Genomic DNA, 18,892 nt, shown 5'->3' with positions numbered 1-18,892 from the left:
TGGACTGCCAAACACACATTTCGTAACGGGCCCCATAGGCAGACCATGAAATCGGTGAAAATGGGAATTCCCTTCCATCGAACCAGGAACACCCATGGAGTGCAGGAAAGGACTTGACTACGTTACACGGAGTGGGAATGAGACTTGAAGCCGGGTCCCCCTTGCTCGCCACGTTGTAAATTACCCAGGCGCAGAGCGGATCTTTCAATCACCCACGCATGGCCTTGACCCTGCACAGTGACCATTAACCTTAGACATCTGCTGAGTTCATATTTTGGGGGTCACAATGCCCGGTGACCACTTCTGAAAGCAGGTGTCCCCTGGTTGCTTGACCTCCCCTCGAGGGCAGGCAGGAACCTGGCCACCTTTCAAGGGCTGAAAACTAACGTTCGGTCAGCACGTGAACTAAGTCAGGGGGGCCAGAAAGTGCGATGACAAGATAACGTCCAGTCGCACGCCGACACCCAACCAATACGCTCAGCGTCACCCCTGGGCAGCAGCGGCGCCCGGGGAACCACCGCGCCCCTCCACTCGTGACCTCCGGGTAGGCCCGCCCTCCCCGCCGAACTACAGCCCCCGGCATGCACTGCAGCGCCCGCCCTACGCCCGGAGGCGGGGCCCTGAGAGGGGCGGCCGCGCTGCCCGACCCGCGGTCCCCGCAGCCCCTCCGCTGTGACGCTTTCCCCGAGCCCGCACCCGGAGTTTCCGGAGGTGGGAGACTCCCGCCAGCCAGGGCGCGCCGCCGGCTTCCCAGGAGCCTCCCGGGCAGCGCAGCCCGCCCGCCTTTCCGTCAGGCTTTTGCGCCCGGCGCCCCCTCAGTGATGGCGTGAAGAGGGTGGGCGTTCCGGCCCGGAGGCCCCTGCCGCGGCCCCGGAAACGTCTCTTCCCGGGCGGCCGCGGCGGTGGTCGCCGTGATGCCTGCGGGGCTGGGTGGCTGACCACCGCGGGTGGAGCGGGCCCGGGTCCCGAATCTCGGCGGCCGCTGCTCGAGCGCGGCCTGCGCCATGGCCACCTCCGCCGCCTCCTCGGAGCATTTCGAGAAGCTGCACGAGATCTTCCGCGGCCTCCATGAAGACCTACGGGGCGTGCCGGAGCGGCTCCTGGGGACTGGGGGCACAGGTGAGGCGGGGCGGGCCGGGGACCGGGGGGGACAGGTGAGGCGGGGCGGGCCGGGGACCGGGGGGGACAGGTGAGGCGGGGCGGGCCGGGGACCAGGGGCCGGGGGGGGGGGGGGGGACAGGTGAGGCGGGGCGGGCCGGGGACTGGGGGGGGGACAGGTGAGGCGGGGCGGGCCGGGGACTGGGGGGGACAGGTGAGGCGGGGCGGGCCGGGGACTGGGGGGACAGGTGAGGCGGGGCGGGGATTGAGGGGACTGGTGAGGCTGGGCGGAACGGAGACTGGGGGCACAGGTGAGGCGGGGTGGGCCGGGGGCTCGGGGGACAGGTGAGGCAGGGCGGGCGAGCCCTGTGCCGCGTGCTCTAGGAGGAGAAGCCCCCACTCTCTTCCCAGACCCGAGCCCTCCTCGCTGCTCTCCTGGTGTCCCAACTCCCCCCTCTAGAGCTGGCGGGGCCCAGGACCACCCCGCTGCCAAGTAGGGTGCTCAGTGGTGGGCCTCAGAGTGCCGTTTCCTTGGGATTCTTCATCCTCCAAATGTTTCTTATCTCACTTTCACTGCGGCAAGTATAGGAGACTTCAAAGATTCGGTTTTGTACTTCAGTAAAATTGATGGCCCTCTGTATTTTGTTTTATATATTTAAATGATTATTTTCAAAAGAGGCCCATAGTTTTCAACAGACTGGCAAAGGGTCCGTAGCACCAAAAGGGTTAAGAACACCCAAAGGAATAATAGTTTTGGGGGTTGGTAAATATCAGTTTTGGGGGGTTGGTCTTTAAAATCAGGATTGTGGCATTTAGGTGTATGGTCCTCTTAGGAACTTTCTGCTAGACTGTTTCCTGCCCCATTATTTCAAAATTCAGGTTGCTGCAAGCTTTGCCTGGAGGAGCTAGAGTTCTGTAAAATCTGTGGGAAGCACAGTTCTTGGTCTGGTGGATAAGTTCAGGGGTCAGAGTTTGTGTTAGCTATGTGAGTTACCCAAAGTCATATGAATTGAATGGTGAGAGTGAAATTCATACATTTGTTTAACTTGTATTTATTGGGAGAGGTTATTGGATGCCTGGTTCTGCTCCAGATGCTGTTAATATTGCAAATTGGAATGAAAAGATTTACAATCCCCGTTTTAGTGGGTTGATGATAATATATAAATACTAGAGGCCTGGTGCATGAGATCCCTCCTTAGCCCGGTCTGCACCCTCACAGTCTGGGACTCCCAGTGGGCAGTCGGACATCCTTAGCTTTGCCTCGAAGGCAGGGCTCCCACCACTGCTGCTGCGCTGGTCAGCTGTGAGCCCAGCTTCTGGCTGAGCTGCTCCCCTTGTGGGAGCGCACTGACCACCAGGGGGCAACTTCTGTGTTGAGCATCAGCCCCCTGGTGGTCAGTGTGTGTCATAGCGTCATAGCTCGGTTGTGCTGCCCTTAGGTCAATTTGCATATTAGCCTTTTATTAGGTAGGACTGGAGGCCCAGTGCATGAAATTCGTGCACAGGGGCTGGGGGAGTGGTCCCCTCAGCCCAGACTGCACCCTCTCCAATCTGGGGCCCTCGGGGGGTGTCCGACTGTCCGACATCCCTCTCACAATCTGGGACCACTGGCACCTAACTGCTCACCTGCCTGCCTGCCTGATCGCCCCTAACTGCCCGCCCCCCCACCCCCACTGGCCTAGTCGCCCCCAACTGCCCCCGCTGCAGGCCTGGTCGCCCTATGCAGCCTGCTGCTCGGGTTGTTTGGCCACCCCTCACTAACGCCCCTGCTAGCCTGGTCACCCCACACAGCCTGCTGCTCGGGTTGTTTGGCCGCCCCTCACTAACCCCCTGCCGGCCTGGTTGCCGCTCCACACAGCCTGTTTGGTCGTCTGTTCAGTTGTGATGGTCGCTTAGGCTTTTATATATATAGATAGGATAGGATGAAGAGACCCTGTTAAGGGCAGCACAGGCATACCTCATTTTATTGCGGTTCTCCTGTTGTGTTTACCAGGTGACAGCATGCCAGGACTCCCTTCATCCTTTCTGCCATGTCCAAGTACCATTTTTACTATTACTTAATTGCTTTCTTTATATCAACTTATTTCATGTAAAATACATTTTTTAACACATGAAGTTATTTAAAATAAAATTTTATATCACTACTTTATTTTTTTAAAATATATTTTATTGATATTTTACAGAGAGGAAGGGAGAGGGAGAGAGAGTTAGAAACATCGATGAGAGAGAAACATCGACCAGCTGCCTCCTGCACACCCCCTACTGGAGATGTGCCCGCAACCAAGGTACATGCCCTTGACTGGAATTGAACCTGGCACCCTTGAGTCCACAGGCTGACACTCTATCCACTGAGCCAAACTGGTTAGGGCGTTATATCACTACTTTAAATGGGAAATCTGTAGAACCTATCTAAATGGTCAGAAAAATACAAGGAAGTCAAAACAATGCTGTCTTAGTTCGATGTCAATTGCTTTGAAGCTGAAGCCTCTATAGACATACTAGCACCAAAAAGACTTGATACGAAGGATTGAAAGAGAATCAAAAGGGGTGACTTTCTCACTGAGTCAGTTCCCTACCACCACCAGTGGGTGTGGCGGAGAAACAAGTGCTACAATGTGCAGCTTCCCCAGTGAGCAGAATAGGTGGGCTTTTAATTTGTTTTGCAGAAAAGCAGTGGATGAGGGTTAAATAGAGAAGTGCTTTATGGTGTGCGTGAAGGTCACCGGATTTCAGAAGCAGTATTGTTACGCATTCTCATTGATGATAGTGTGTCTGGTCTTTCTGTTAGGATTGGGTAACAGTGATTAACTTAGACCTACTAGTATAGTGCTTCTTAACACGGACACTATTGGCCTTTGGGGCCAGGTCATTGCTATGCAGGACTGTCCCAAGCATGGATATTCTTGTTCCCTAGGCACTAACTAAATGCCAGTACTAATACTCTCCCTTTACCCTTCCCCTAGTCATTGTCATAACAAGTTCCCATACTTTTCTAAATGCCTTTTAGAAGTGATTAAGAGCTGTTACCCCCAACAAGGAAGGAATGGGGAGTTTATTCTACTCTGAGGGAATGGGATCTACAAATGTATGGAAGCAGGACTGAGCATTTGAGACTGGTGTTATCTTTTCCAGAAGAGAAGAAGAAATTGATCAGAGATTTTGATGAAAAGCAACAGGAAGCAAATGAAACGGTGAGAACAGAGAACAGGTCCTTGTTTCTTTTATCTGGTGTTCATCTTTTCCAAAACTAATGCTTATGACCTGATCACAGATTAATTGTTCCTGCTTATTGATCCTGATTTTGATTATTTTTTACTAAATGAGACCAGTTGATGGGGATGGGTGTTGGGGGTAGGGTTTAACAAACACAAATGGGTAAAGCTAGAAGTCTGTCCCAAAGTGAGGCTTTGATAATACATTAAAAAAAAAAAAAAAAGATGTCCACCAAGATCATTCATTTTCTTTGTTAAACATACTGTCAAAATGTAGCTCACAGGTGGTTCTAAGTCACTTTCCCTTCCGTTTTAAAAGAGCATTGTGACTGGATTTGGCATCTTGGGTAAGACATACAAGGACAGAATGAGTTCCCAATCAGAACCCAAAGCTGTCAGAAGTTGGACCGGGTTGCTGAGCAGTGTAACAACTGCTTCTCTCTTAATCTGAGGCTTTAAAAATAATAATAATAAAGCTTTTCTCTTACCTATTAGAAGAATCCTCTGTCTCCATTATGCTGTAGCTTTAGCAGACCCTTCAGGAGATTGGGGCTAAAATCCAGGTCCCTAGTAGTACTCAGCAGAAATAGTTGCCCCTAGTTTTTGCTACCCCAGCATAGACTGAGAAGAAAAATTCTTTTTAAACCAGAGAACTTCCTTATTGCTTGAAGAACAACTTCCCTATTTCAGTGAAGTTCTGAGAAGTTAAGTTTATCTGCATCCTTTTCTCTGGTGCACATCTATTTTAAGAAGGATCCGATTGTGGAGCCTATCTCCTTCATAATGGGAATACTAGAAACTTTTCTTTTTCCAAACATATCTTTACTGATTTCAGAGAGGAAGGGAGAGGGAAAGAGAGACAGAAACATCAATGATGAGAATCATTGACCTCTGCCTCCTGCACACCCCACAGTGGGGATTGAGCCCACAACCCGGGCATATGCCCTGACCGGGAATCGAACCATGACCTCCCTGTTCATAGGTCAACGTTCAACCACTGAGCCATGCCGGCCGAGCTAGAAACTTTTCTTAATACCTGAGTATAGATGGGCATATCCATGGTACCTGTTACAGAGCCAGTCTTCTTTTTTGGTTAACATCTTGGTAGCATTTAAAAAAATCTTTTAGCTTACACCGATTTATTTGGTGCTTTCTTTCTTTGAACTTAGCAAAAGTAACCCCATCCTAGGCAGATGAAAATAATTTATGTCCTCTTGTGTACATGTTCAGGCTTTATATTTTACTTATCCCAAACAGATGGAAATCTCTAACATGGAGACCATCGATTTTCAGACAGAGGAGGAAGAAGGGAAGAACCTTGACGCCAGATCCTTATCATTTTTGTACAGTATACCTCAAAGTGCTTCATGATAGCACCTGAACCAAAACAGGCTAAGAACTCAGTATACTAAAAAGAGAATTTGACGATTTTGAATCCTGACTTCTCTTTTTATGTAATTTTGAGGTTTTTCCAGGTTTTTGTTTTTTTAATCCTCACCCCAGGATGTTTTTTCCATTGATTTTTAGAGAGCGTGGAAGGGAGGGTAGAGGGGGAGAAAGAGAGAAAAACAACCTGAGAGAGACACATTGATTGGTTGCCTCCAGCATGTGCTCCAACCAGGGCAGGGGATTGAATCTGCAACCGAGGTACGTGCCCTTGACTGGGAATCGAACTCTTGACCCTTCAGTCTGCAGGCTGATGCTGTAGCCACTGAGCAAATTGGCCAGGGCAGTTTTTTTCAAGTCTTATATATGAAATAGAAATAATATTTCCTGCCTTGTTGATTTGCTATGCGGATTAAATGAATGCATATAAAAACATTTAATAAGCTATAAGGTACTTGTTCATTTTTTCACTCATTTCATTCATCACATACTTTTTGAATACCTATTCTGTGTTTGATAGGCACTGGGCAGACATCAGAGCAGTGGAGTGAGTGTGTCACATGTGGTCCCTGCCCCCGTGGAGCATATCATTGAGTACTTATTTTGGGTTGTCTGGAGTTGGATTAGTCCAAACTAGGCATATGTCAAGATGAAACAGAAAAGAACCAGGCCATCCACTCACTAAATTCTGCCTTCCTAGCTGGCAGAGATGGAAGAGGAACTACGTTATGCACCCCTGTCTTTTCGTAACCCTATGATGTCCAAGCTTCGAAACTACCGGAAGGACCTTGCCAAACTCCACCGGGAAGTGAGAAGCACGCCTTTGACAGCCACACCTGGGGGCCGAGGAGACATGAAATATGGCACATACACTGTAGAGAATGAGCATATGGTAAGCTTCAGTTGTTTTTTTCCCCTTTGGGCCTGTATACAAGAATTAACCATATTGTGGAGTACAGTTCATGTTACAGTGTATACTGCACTACACTCGTTCCCCCACCGTCCTCTTTCCTGCATCCAGTTCTCCTTTTCTTGGGTATTTACCCTACTGTATTTAATGCAGATCTTTCCAAACCATATGCTTATTTACTTTTCTTTGTATCCTTTATATGTAAAACAGTGCTTGGTATGTAGCGGTGGTATGCGTTACCTAATCTTATTATATCTGAACTCTGTATTCTGACCCATTGATCTAGTTTCTTTCTCACATATGCCCAAAAAATTCAGTTAGATTTTTAATTTATCAGAGTATTGTTACAAAATTAACACAAGCTTTCTTTTACATTTATATGATGACCCAGTAGCCCAGATACAGTAGAGAAGGCAGGATGCTTCTTAAGAAGGGGCTAATGCCTTGCTCTGTTGCAATAGAAAGTGAGCCAGATTGCCTCTTGCCTCAGTATTCTGATTTATTAAGTTAGACTGACTGGATAGAAAAATCTATGTTCTGAAACTATCTAGAGAAGCTAGAGAGTTAAAGGAATAAAACTTCACAAAGCTTAAACAATGTGTTGCTTTTGGGGTTGTATTCCATAGTGCAAAGTTGAAATGGCCTGGAAGGTAGCATAGGAGAGAAATGGAAGTGCAGATTGCACATATGTAGAAAAGCTGATAATACCATTTTAAACAAGTCCCATTTCATGATGCATCCTTATTATAGTTGAAGAGACATTCAGATGCTACTAGCCTGACATTGCTGATGTCAAAACTAGAGTATTTGAGAATCGTGTAAAATTTTCAAAGTTCATTTGTGAAGGAAGGGACTGGAAAAAGGCAGGTGGAGCTTGTTAAAGAGAGATGAGAGGTGAAAGTGACTTTGGTCATTTATTACACACACACACCCAACACAAAAAAGGGGGAGATAAGTCCAGAGAATAAATTTGCTTTAAAATGATCAGTTTCAGAAATTATCAACACAATTTAGATATATACCACTTTCAGTAGAATTATTGTTCCAAATCTGAGATTGATTTATGTGATCTTACCATCTTTTCCTGTTCTTTCTCAACCTAATCAGTTGAAAGCCCCATCTTTTATTTTTAAAAAGCCTTATTCCTGCTTCTTTTATGCTAAAGTACCTGGGGTTTAGTTTAACCTCATTCAGTAGTTTCCTCATCCACTGGTCCATATACCATGTATAAGGAATTCTTGTTACTTCTGATCTGGGAACCTGTTTTTGACTTTTTTTTTTTTTTTTTTTTTAATGTTTATAGATTAGAGAGAGGGAGGGTGGGAAGAAAGACATCAATGTGAGAGAGAAACATTAACTGATTGCCTCCTGTGGATTGAGTCTGCAAGCTAGGTATGTGTCCTGAACGGGAATCGAACCCATGACCTTTTGGTTTACGGGACGATGCTCCAACCAACTGAGCCACACCAACCAGGGCCCATTTTTGGCTTCTTGATGGTGGGATCTAGTGCTCAGAAATAGGCCCTGTGAACTGACCCCTTAATATGTGTGTGTGTGTGTGTGTGTGTGTGTGTGTGTGTGTGTGTGTATACATGTATGCTTTAAAAAATATTTTTAATTACTTAAAAGTATTTTTAATTACTTTAATATTTTTAATAATTTAATATTTGTATTTATAATTTTGAGAGAGAGAGATCTATCCATTGTTCCACTTATTTATGCATTCATTGGTTGACCCTGCATGTGCCCTGACCAGGATTAAACCCAAAACCTTGGAGTATTGGGACGGCGCTCTAACCAACTGAGCTACCTGGCCATAGCTACAAACTAGAGCTATACCCATTTCTGTCAGTGGTTAATTCTGGCCTGACAAAGGCTACTTGTTTCCTCATGTCTTCTGTGCTTAGGATTATAGGTGGAGTAAAACTTTGATGGGGATTTAGAAAATTAGGGCACTTGGGAAATTAGGGCAGCTAGGCCACCTTACTTGGCCCTAAATACCTTCTTCCCTGAGAGCAAATCACCAGTGTGGCCACTTAAGTTTTTTCAGTTTTTGTTTTCTGTTTGGCTTGAAGTGAAATTCTTTGGGGGCTTACCAAGAGTGTGGCCACTTAAGTTTTTTCTTCCAGAATGTGGCAGTGTCCCACCCAGACTTCTCATTGATTTCTGTATGTACTGAAAAGGATTAGCTTATGCATGGTCCCTTAATCCTCAGTACCAATCAGGTAGGAATCTTCAGTGAATTAATATGTTCTAGGGCTGTAGAGTTTAGTTGGCTTGGTTGCTGCCCATCAGTTATAAGCTATCTGTACTTTCAAATAGCTCCTACACCCCAAATCTGGGCCACTACTTCTCAGAAGTTGCTAGTTCAGGAAGCACATGAACCAGTTCAAATTCATTACAAACAAGGGAAAATGCTCTGATGTTTTTAATCCTCCTTACCTTGCCTCACTTAAGTATAACAGGCAGTGCAGTGAGAGGTATTGTGATCCTGATTGGATTCCAAGTCCTGCTTTAGTCTGACCTTGAATAGGATCTTAGAGTTCATTACCATCCTTGTATGTCTTAAAATAAAGAAAATTAGCCTAGCAAGCGTGGCTCAAGGGTTGAGTGTCGACCTAGAAACCAGGAAGTCACTCTTTGATTCCTAGTCAGGACACCTGCCCGGGTTTTGGGCTCAATCCCCATTAGGTGGCATGGAGGCAGCCAAACAATAAAAATATATTTAAAAAATAATAGTAATGAAAATTAGTCCTGGCCAATGTGGCTCAGTTGGTTGAGTGTCCTCCTGTACACCAAGAGGTCACTGGTTCGATTCCTAGTCGGGGCACATGCCCAGGTTTCAGCTCTATCTCCCGTAGGGGGCATGCAGGAGGCAGCCAATTGCTGTTTTTCTCTTATCAGTGTTTCTAACTCTCCCTTCTCTCTCTCAAATCAATAAAAACTTATTTTAAAAAATAATGAAATTGAACCTGAGCTTGAACCCTAATCCTAACCCTAACCCTAACTTTAACCCTAACCCTAATCCTAACCCTAACCCTAGCCCTAACCCTAACACTAACCCTAGTCCTAACCTTGATAAAAAATAAAAATTAAAAATAAAAATAATGAAACTTATTGCATACTATATCCCTTCTTACATAAGAGTGAGTGGTCATAAGGATTGTGCTGGCAATTACTTTATAGTGGAAGAAGTCTAACATTTCTCTTTCATAATCCTGTCAGAATCAGCTACAGTCTCAGAGGGTATTGCTTTTGCAAGGCACTGATAGCCTGAACCGGGCCACCCAGAGTATTGAGCGTTCTCATCGGATTGCCACAGAAACTGATCAGATTGGCTCAGAAATTATAGAAGAGCTGGGGGAGCAACGTGACCAGTTGGAACGTACCAAAAATAGAGTAAGTATGGGCGAATGAGGAAAGGGGCAAGAGTGGGTAAAGTAGGTGGGCCCATTAAACCCTGATGGCTTGCTCCTGCCCAAAGCTTCAGCAATTCTGAATTCAGAGTAAATGGCCTTTTAGGGCCTTATACTTTTCTGTTTTTAGTTTGCATGGCTGAGAGATCTCCCTTGGAAGTAATTTTAACTCTGAGATTTAGAGATCATTGGAGGGGGAAAAAAGAAAGACTGAAGAAACTTGATTTCTGCATTTCTGTTCAAATAAACAAGATTGCAGCCACTCCATCCTTTTATTCCTGTATTACCACTCTGAGGTTTTGATTTCTCTTACATCTAGTGGGATATTCTGCTATTCTTATGAAAGTATCATCTGACAAGATCCTAGCTTTCCTGTCATTTAGAACCAAGGCTATTTTCCACATGTCATAAAATAGTACCACTGACAATTTGTAGAGGTTCAATCCTGGACTGTAACTCTGTACTGTTACCTAAGGTAAGCTGGATCATTGTGGGAAGCAAATGGAAATAGGCCAGTGTTGGCTGTATTGGGGCCTCTTAATCGATCACTCTAAAAGGCTCTGAAAACTAACATTCCTTTCCATACATCTGCATGGAAATTTTGGAAATAGTACAACTTGCCAATGGAATGCTGTGCTCTTAATAGCACGAGGCAAATCTAAACTAAAAAACAGATACTGTGGGCAAGATTTAAATGGGAAAATGTGTGGGGGTTTGAGATAATTTTCTCATATATCTTAATAGCTCTAATTTTCCATTCTTAAAATGAGTCAGACTGATGCCCTTCCTTCTGTGAAAATTCACAATAAAGTACAAAATTTAAGGTAAACTCTAGAAAAGGTAGCTTACTTACAGACTTGATTTTTTACTTTTGTACATACCAGGTGAATTGGCTGAATTCAAAAGCCAAGGAATGGTCTGAGATCAACTTACCAAGGCCACTGGAGATTGGAGACAGATGGCAAGTGGCATCTGTTGAAATATCCTCCAGCTATATAGATTAGTACCAGGCAAGCAAAAGGGAAAGGTTTAAAAAAAAATATAAAAGGCTTAAAAGGATTAATTCCTTTCACAGTTCAATGTAAGTATCTCTTAAAGGGATAAAGAAAAAAATAACCATATCCCAGGAGTGGTAATCTACCAGCCTATGAAAACAGACTGTAACTCAAGAGGCTCTCCTGGAGTTAGACTGGTGAAAGTCAAATCTCAAATTGCTTCAGTTACTGGCAAGGTGTACACTTGAAGCCTTTCTGTTTTGAGTAGCCAAGCATGAGCTCTGTCCCAGAAGTCCCTCACACAGCCTTGGGATATAATTCCTAAACCTACTTGACAAGTACTAAAGTATCTTGTCCTCTCCAGTTTCTTCTAATTATACTCAGAGGCCATCTTTTAAATTGGTTTGATTTCAACATATCCTCAATGCCCACTGTCAGTTTAGGAATGTTCAAATTCTAGAATGTATACTTTTGAAAGAAGGGGAAAATAATCGCTATTTTCTCTTCTCAGCTGGTAAACACAAATGAAAACTTGAGCAAAAGTCGAAAGATTCTCCGGTCAATGTCCAGAAAGTAAGTTTTAAAAATAGTCACAAAATTAATTTCTCTTAACTCTCATGCCTGTCAACCAAGAGTGTAAAAGCTTTAAACTGTGACTTGCAAAGGTTCTAACAAAGCTGAAGAAATAAATAGTATTGTCTTGTGTAGTTAAATATCCCAAGACAAAATCTTTTGTTAAAAGTGTATGCTGCTCTGATTTGGAACATTGTAAAATTTGTCCATATATATATATAAAATTTAAGAGAGGAAGAGAGAGAGAGAGAGAGAGAGAAACATAAATGATGAGAGTCATTGATCCACTGCCTCCTGCACGCCCTCTAGCTGGCAACCCAGGCATGTGCCCTGACCAGGAATCAAACTGACCTTCTTGTTCATAGGTTGACACTCAACCACTGAGCCATACCGGTTGGGCCACTGAAAGTACTTTTATTCCCAACTTACATTCCTTAGAGGAAACAGCACATGGGAGTAATACAGCTTCATATTTGTAAAAACTTGATTAGAAAACTATTTTCACTGCTACTGCTTAATACTTACTTTTGGCTCTGCTTGCTCTTCATCGGAGTCAATCCCTTACCTGGGAATTCTGTCTTGTTAGCAAAAAGTTGTTTTTAAAAAAAACCCTTGATGTAAGCGCTAACAACAAAATGAATTTGGGGTAAGTGGTAGTGTGCATGGATCAAAATCACAACTGAGTCATGTAATTATCAGAAGAGTGAGATTTTCCTAAACAGTTGTAAATTCCTTATGGAATAGGGGGAAACCTTCAGTTTAGAGTGAACATGAGAACCAGAGATTGGATTCTTTGTATTAACAAAAGACAGTGGATTTTTCTTTGAAGCTCCTATATTGCCTTTGTAGAGATACCCATGGGAAAAAGAGAAGGTAAGAGAGGTACTACCCAGCTTCTGGTTACTTGGCACCTGTTCCTGCGCTGCACGTCAGCCCTGGCGAGTCTGCCACAAATACTCCTCTAACATATGCTCACAACTGTAGTATGTAACTGATATGGCTCTATATGATTAGATGACACTAAGTTGCTAACTTTAAAATATGATTCAGCCTGATTTCAGAATAGGTATATTTTTTCATATTATATTTAATACTATTTTCCTAACAAGACCCTCCTAGAAAAGCTAGTTCTCAAGTGAAGAAGTAGCCCTGGTTGGGTGGATCGGTTGGTTGGAGCATCATCCTGTACACCAGAAGTTTGCATGGTTTGATCCCTGGTTGGGTTGCATTATGGGAGGCAACCTCTCACATTGATGTTTCTCTCTCCCCCTTCCTCTCTCTCTCTCAAGTCAATAAAAACATGTCCTCAGGTGAGGTTTTAAAAAAATAAAGTGAGGAAGTAACTACTATTTGAAGACATTTTAGAATAAAAAAACATTTTTACCTTTGATATAGTCCCAGTTTTCAACATTACTGGGAGGTAGATAGTGTTTTTTCTCTGTGATAGCTAAAGAAGCTTTCGAGTTGTCTCTTAACCAGCTAAAGAACCTTATACTGGCATACCTTGAATTATTGCGCTTTGCAGATACTGCTTTTTTTTTTTTACAAATTGAAGGTTTGTGTCAAGCAATTTATCAGTGCCATTTTTCCAATACGCTCGTTTTTAAATTAAGGTATGCATGTGTGTTTTTTTTAGACATAATGTTATTGCACACTTAATAGACTATAGTCTAGTGTAAACATAACATGCATCGCGAAACAAAAAAATTCATGTGACTCACTTTGTTACTGTATTTGCTTTATTGCAGTGGTCTGGAACCAAACCCGCAATATTTTTGTGGTATGCCTGTATATACTTATTGCTAAGTGGCTCTGAGATCAAACAAAAATTCAGTCTACCTCACAGTGTCTAGCCTTGGTCCCATGTCAAACCTTAATGTATTAAGAATGGAAAGAGTCCAGCTGGCATGGCTCAGTAGTTGAGCATTGACCTATGAACCAGGAGGTCATGGTTCGATTCCCGGTCAGAGCACATGCCTGGGGTTGTGAGCTCAGATCCCCAGTGTGGGGCGTGCAGGAGGCAGCTGATAAATGATTCTCTCTCATCATTGATGTTTCTATTTCTCTCTCCCTATCCCTTCCTCTCCAAAATAAAAAATAGATTTTTTTAAAAAGAATGGAAAGAAATAAGGTTATCCAGACTTCTGACTGCTCACTTATTTCTGTTTGTAGAGTGACAACCAACAAGCTGCTACTTTCCATTGTCATCTTACTGGAGATAGCTATCCTGGGAGGCCTGGTTTATTACAAATTCTTTCGCAAGCACTAAACTTCCTGCACGGAAGCGTTTGTGGACCAGAACTTTGACCCTGAGAATGAATAGTGTTACAGATGTGGAATAAGTGTATTGCTGCTGTGAGCTAACGGTTCAAGGATGCACTGTGTAGCCAGACTGTGGGAAGAGGGAGGGAAGATGGAAAACCAGTTAATGTGAAGAAACAGCCACAAGACCAGTGTGATATACCAAGGTAATAAATGCTGTTTATGACTTCTTTAAATTTACATGTACTCCAACATATTAATACCCCATGAATTGCAAAAAAACCCACGAATACATTTACATTAGTATCATTGGTCACCAAAATGGAGAGGGAAAGGAAATTTTACTATTGTGAGAATACGCAAATGTTCTCATTAAGGCAGTATTGACCCAGATGACCATGTAGTATCTGCCCCCTCAAACACCTCACAACTCTGGAATGCCCATTGTGACGAATGTGTCAGCATACAGTATTTCCTAAATTCTCACACGTTCTTCATTTTCTGATTCATGTGGTGAACTGGGAGTAGGAAGTTGGTCATAGACATTGTGCCCCCCTTCCCTTGTCTGACCAAAACTTGACGCAATCACATCCACTGCCAGGCCAGCTGTAGCCTTGGCTTCTTCATCTGAAGCAGCCAACTGAGGATTAACTTCAACAAGATCCAGTGCCGACAGCAACCCTGAAAGAACAAAGTGTGACAAAACCTCAGAAAATCCCCTAGCTGCTGCTTTCAGTAAGGGTCGTACCACCTGGACAGAATAAACCAAGGTAAAAAACAACAACCATTTTCTACTATAACAGCCACTGTCAGGAAGCCCCTGATACCTTATTAAAACACTGCTATATCGCCCTGGCCAGTGTGGTTGGGCATTGTCCTATGCACCAAGAGTTCACCGGTTCAGTTCCCCATCAGGGCACATGCCCAAGTTGCAGGCTCAATCCCCAGTAGGGGGCGTGCAGGAGGCAGCTGATGGTTCTCTCCCTTTCTCAAATAATAAAAAAAACAAAACATTTAAAAACACACACACACAACACCAGCCTTAACCAGCGTGCTTGGTGGTTAGAGCATCAGTCTGTGAACCAAAGTGTCACAGGTTCAATTCTGATCAAGGGCATGTACCTGGGTTGCAGGTTCCCTATCCTCACTGGTGGGGGAGGCAACCAATTGATGTGACTCACATCGAGGTTTCTCTCTCCCCCTTCTTCCTTCCCATTCTCTCTAAAATCAATGGGGGAAAAATATCCTCTAATGAGGATTAACAAAAAAAAAACACACCAAAAAAACAGAACAAACTAGTATTTGAGAATACAAGTATCTGAGAATATTAGGAGTGGCCATAAAGCCTGGAAACATGAGTGAATATTGCTAATGGTTTATTGGTATTACATTATAGTACACTAGAGGCCCAGTGCATGAAATTCGTGCAAGGGGCTCAGCCCTTGCAGCCCCGGTTTCGTCAGGAAGGACTCCAGAAGGTTGTTCGGCTGTCCAGTCTAATTAGCATATTACGCTTTTATTATTATAGATGATGTGCTCATTGCCATTACATCTGTTCAGTGTTAGCAATGTATAGTTCAGTGCACTGTGCAAAACTTTGGTGAGCAGCACATTACTGTACCACTTCCACCAATTCCTGCACATGCATCTGCATCTCTGATAATTTGTCCGAATTCCACCGACTAAAGCTGGGCCTTCAGCAGAGCCCAGAAGTAATCAAGAGGGTTTGAGCTCTTAAAAAATATATATATTACCCATATTTCTATATTATTGCCACCCTGTAAATTATTTAAGCAAACAATTTTATGTGTCTAATTGACAGTGTCATGATAGACAGTCATTTAGAATAGAGTAACATTGCAACAGGAGAGAGAGGGTCAAGGTATGACCACCGCCCCTTCTAAGTACTAGCTGTTACTAAGCCCTGGCTCTAGTGGTGTCACTGGGAACCAAAATGGAGGATTGAACTCACAGGTTCACTTGTCACCAACCCAAGGACGATTAACGTCTAAGATTGTGAGCCTGAGAATGAGACTACCTTGCCTCTGTCAGATCTGATAGATAAGCATTATTTTCCTTTCTGTAGTACCTAAGAGTCTAGTTGGCTCCAGAGCCAGGGAAACCATTTCTCAATTCCCACATCTATCCCAACTGGTCAAGGGTTTCCTGTCGCCCTGGCCTTTCAGTCTGGGGTCTTTAGACCCTAATTTCATGAGATGATATTGAAGTATCATGCGTGAGTTGTTTAAATTTTGCAATTAAAGGTCATTTAAAGTAGCCTTAAAACTAAGAAGCTTTCAGACAAATGGAAACAGCTACCCTGACTGGTGTTGCTCAGTGGTTAGGGCCTCAGCCTGCTCACCAAAGGGTCTCGGGTTCAATTCCCGGTCAAGGGCACGTACCTGGGTTGCAGGTTAGATCCCCTCAACCCCCTTTTGGGGTGTGCATAGGAGGCAACTAATCGATGTGTCTCTCTCACATCGATCTTTCTCTTTCTCTCCCTCTCTCCCTTCTACTCTCTCTGAAAAGCAGTGGAAAAAATATTCTCAGGTGAGGATTAACAAAACAAAAAAATTTTATTTTTTAAAGAAAGAAACTGTTTGTAAACAAATATGAGTTTTGGGACAGTAACTCCTTGGTAGCCACTCTTGATAACCTAGCATTCATTTTATTAATCTTTCTGTCAGCCATTTATTTTCCACTGTTCCTGTATTAAAGCTCCAATTAAACAAGCTCCAATATAAGACTTGCTCTACATGTAGCTTTGAAATATCTCCAAGAGAAGCTTTAACTCCGCATTCCTAACTCCCAGCGAACCAACTTCTTAATTGAAGGTAAAAATTATAGCTAGTTGGTGTTGGCTTTTAATCTTAATCGGCCTTTGGACAGTTCAGATGCAAAGAACTACATTAGTTTGGCAGGTTATTCTTGTGTATACTAAGTGTTTAAGAAGACAACTTTTTATTCAGTATTACCTTCCATATTTTGGTATGAGCCAGATGCAAACATGCCTCTAAATAACTATCCCTTAGTAGCCTGACCGCATGACTTTTAGCAATAACCAGGTTAGGCAAAAACAATGTCTACAATGACATGAAAAGTAGAAAAGATTCCTCTGGCAGACAAGAGGCTTCACCATATTTACCTATGTAGTGAACAGGTTAATCACTACTTACCTGTGTTGTGTATTTCCTCAGTAATATACATGCCTTCTCGATAGGTCAGTCCCCCTACAACAGGAGTTCCTGTAGCTGGAGCCAGTGTAGGGTCAAATGCATCAATATCAAAGCTCAGATGGATTGGCCTTTGTCTTCTTGAAAGGAGAAGGATAAGAGAATAGTCATTTGGTTGTGCCTGAACATTCATGCTCCCTGCAGATGTAACTTCTTGATTTTGTTGCTGTTAGTCCTGGTACTTTGTTAATGCATCAGATTTCCAGGTTTTCTATTTTAGAAGTTACTGAGTATTTGCCTATTAATTTTTATACCCCATTCCAAAATTTTGCCATGTTCTGTGTGCCTCAGACTAATTCCAATTTATATTTCTGACTTACCCTGAGAATTAAATTAAAGCCTCTTACATTAACAATTGTCAGTAGAGGGAATTCTTCACTTTCATATGACCTTGGGCTCTGATAGATTCTAATTTCATTTGTATTACATTTGCTTTTATTCTCTCAGAGTGTAACAGCAGCTGAACTTAACTCTGACTTTAGATTTGAAATCTTTTTTTAAAATATGTTTTTATTAATTTTAGAGAGAGGAAGGAGAGGGGAAGGGGGAGAGAGAGAGAAACATCAATCAGCTGCCTCCTGCACTCCTCCTGGGGATCAAGCCTACAACTTGGGCATGTGTCCTGACTGGGAGTCGAATTGGTGACCTCTTGGCACATGAGACAATGCTCAACCAACTGAGCCACAATGGCCAGGGCTAGATCTGCAATCTTATCATCTCCCGATTCTAACTTTAATTTATCCCAGGTGTCCAATGACTGAAACTAACATATGACACCTATATGCTAAATAACTAAATTTCTTAGCAGATGGCAGTTAAAAAGACTCAGCACTGAGAAAATGCTCTTACTAGCATTTGATTAGCGTTCACCTGCCATCTTTATCCACTACCAAGTTTTGCTTAATATAAAACTTCTTTCAGTTGGCCATGGCTAGTGTGGCTCAGTTGGAGCATCATTCTGTACATTGAAAGGTCACAGGTTTGATTCCCGGTCAGAGTACATACCCAGGTTTTGGGTTTGATCGCCGGTTGGGGTATGTATAGGAGGCAACTGATCCATGTTTCTCTCTCACATCTCTCTCTCTCTCTCTCTCTCTCTCTCTCTCTCTCTCTCTCTCTCTCTCTCTCTCTCTCTCCTCGTCCTCCCCCCTTCCTCTCTCTAAAATAAATTTGCAAGAGCATATCCTCAGATGCGGATTAAAAACAGAAATAAACTCCTTTCAGATGAAGAAATAGTGGCGCTAGGAAGAATGGTACAATCAGAACAATGAATGCTCCTCATCTCAAAAAATAAGCATTAAAAATGGAGCTAAAAGAGAAATTCATGAGAGAGAGAATCTGGGCAATGATTTCAAGGAAACCCCCTGGCGACCCCAGAGGAAGAATATTACCTATGTTTCATAATCTCCCTTTCTAAATTATTTGAAATTTTTATACGTACATGTTTTGCTTTTATTTGAAAGAAAAGCTATTATCAAGAGAAAAGCTAAAGTATGCTGCCCCCTGGGAGCTGCTATATTACCCTGGGAACCTAGTGTAGACATCTGTTGTAGTTACTTACTTGCCAATCAGCAGATCGAATGTCTGTTCCATGACCTTCTGGATACCAAGTCTATCTATGTCTCTCATGGAAAAATACTGGATATCATAATTCTTTAAAATAAAACTGTAATGAGATATAAAGGAATCGTTAGTTTAAATAGCAAGTTAAATGCACATTTAGATGGGGTTTTTCTTTACAGTGGTCTACAACAAGTTAAGGCAAGGAACAACCTATCAAATGGAATGGAAGTGGCCAGGATGCGCC

General features: G+C 43.3%; 2 protein-coding genes across 2 annotated transcripts in view; one reads left to right on the top strand and one right to left on the bottom strand.

Annotated features, from left to right (window-relative positions):
- Positions 1 to 644: 644 nt before the first annotated feature.
- Positions 645 to 14,011, top strand: VTI1B (vesicle transport through interaction with t-SNAREs 1B). Its single transcript, XM_079768825.1, has 6 exons — positions 645 to 1,119; positions 4,231 to 4,289; positions 6,397 to 6,588; positions 9,832 to 10,005; positions 11,529 to 11,590; positions 13,763 to 14,011. Exons 1-6 carry the CDS (start codon positions 1,005 to 1,007, stop codon positions 13,857 to 13,859), a joined length of 699 nt encoding a protein of 232 aa, XP_079624951.1. The 5' UTR covers positions 645 to 1,004; the 3' UTR covers positions 13,860 to 14,011.
- A 41-nt stretch (positions 14,012 to 14,052) lies between these two features.
- The window catches only part of ARG2 (arginase 2), a 31,422-nt gene continuing 26,582 nt past the window's right edge, over positions 14,053 to 18,892 (bottom strand). Inside the window, exons 6-8 of the mRNA XM_079768824.1 lie at positions 18,647 to 18,751; positions 17,029 to 17,165; positions 14,053 to 14,533 (exon numbers count right to left, since the gene is read on the bottom strand). Coding sequence (XP_079624950.1) covers positions 14,328 to 14,533; positions 17,029 to 17,165; positions 18,647 to 18,751 — 448 coding nt within the window. The 3' untranslated portion in view covers positions 14,053 to 14,327. The remainder of the gene's footprint in view (positions 14,534 to 17,028; positions 17,166 to 18,646; positions 18,752 to 18,892) is intronic.

The sequence above is a fragment of the Cnephaeus nilssonii genome (genome assembly GCF_951640355.1).
Source record: "Cnephaeus nilssonii genome assembly, chromosome: 4".
Lineage (NCBI taxonomy): Eukaryota > Metazoa > Chordata > Mammalia > Chiroptera > Vespertilionidae > Cnephaeus > Cnephaeus nilssonii.
Note: the sequence above shows the minus strand (reverse complement) of the source record. Positions and strands in the feature narration are given on the sequence as shown.

Coding starts and splice junctions, on each gene's coding strand:
- VTI1B (XM_079768825.1), top strand. CDS start 1,005: ATGGCCACCTCCGCCGCCTCCTCGGAGCATTTCGAGAAGCTGCACGAG. Junction 1,120..4,230: donor CCTGGGGACTGGGGGCACAG/GTGAGGCGGGGC, acceptor TATCTTTTCCAG/AAGAGAAGAAGAAATTGATC. Junction 6,589..9,831: donor CTGTAGAGAATGAGCATATG/GTAAGCTTCAGT, acceptor TAATCCTGTCAG/AATCAGCTACAGTCTCAGAG.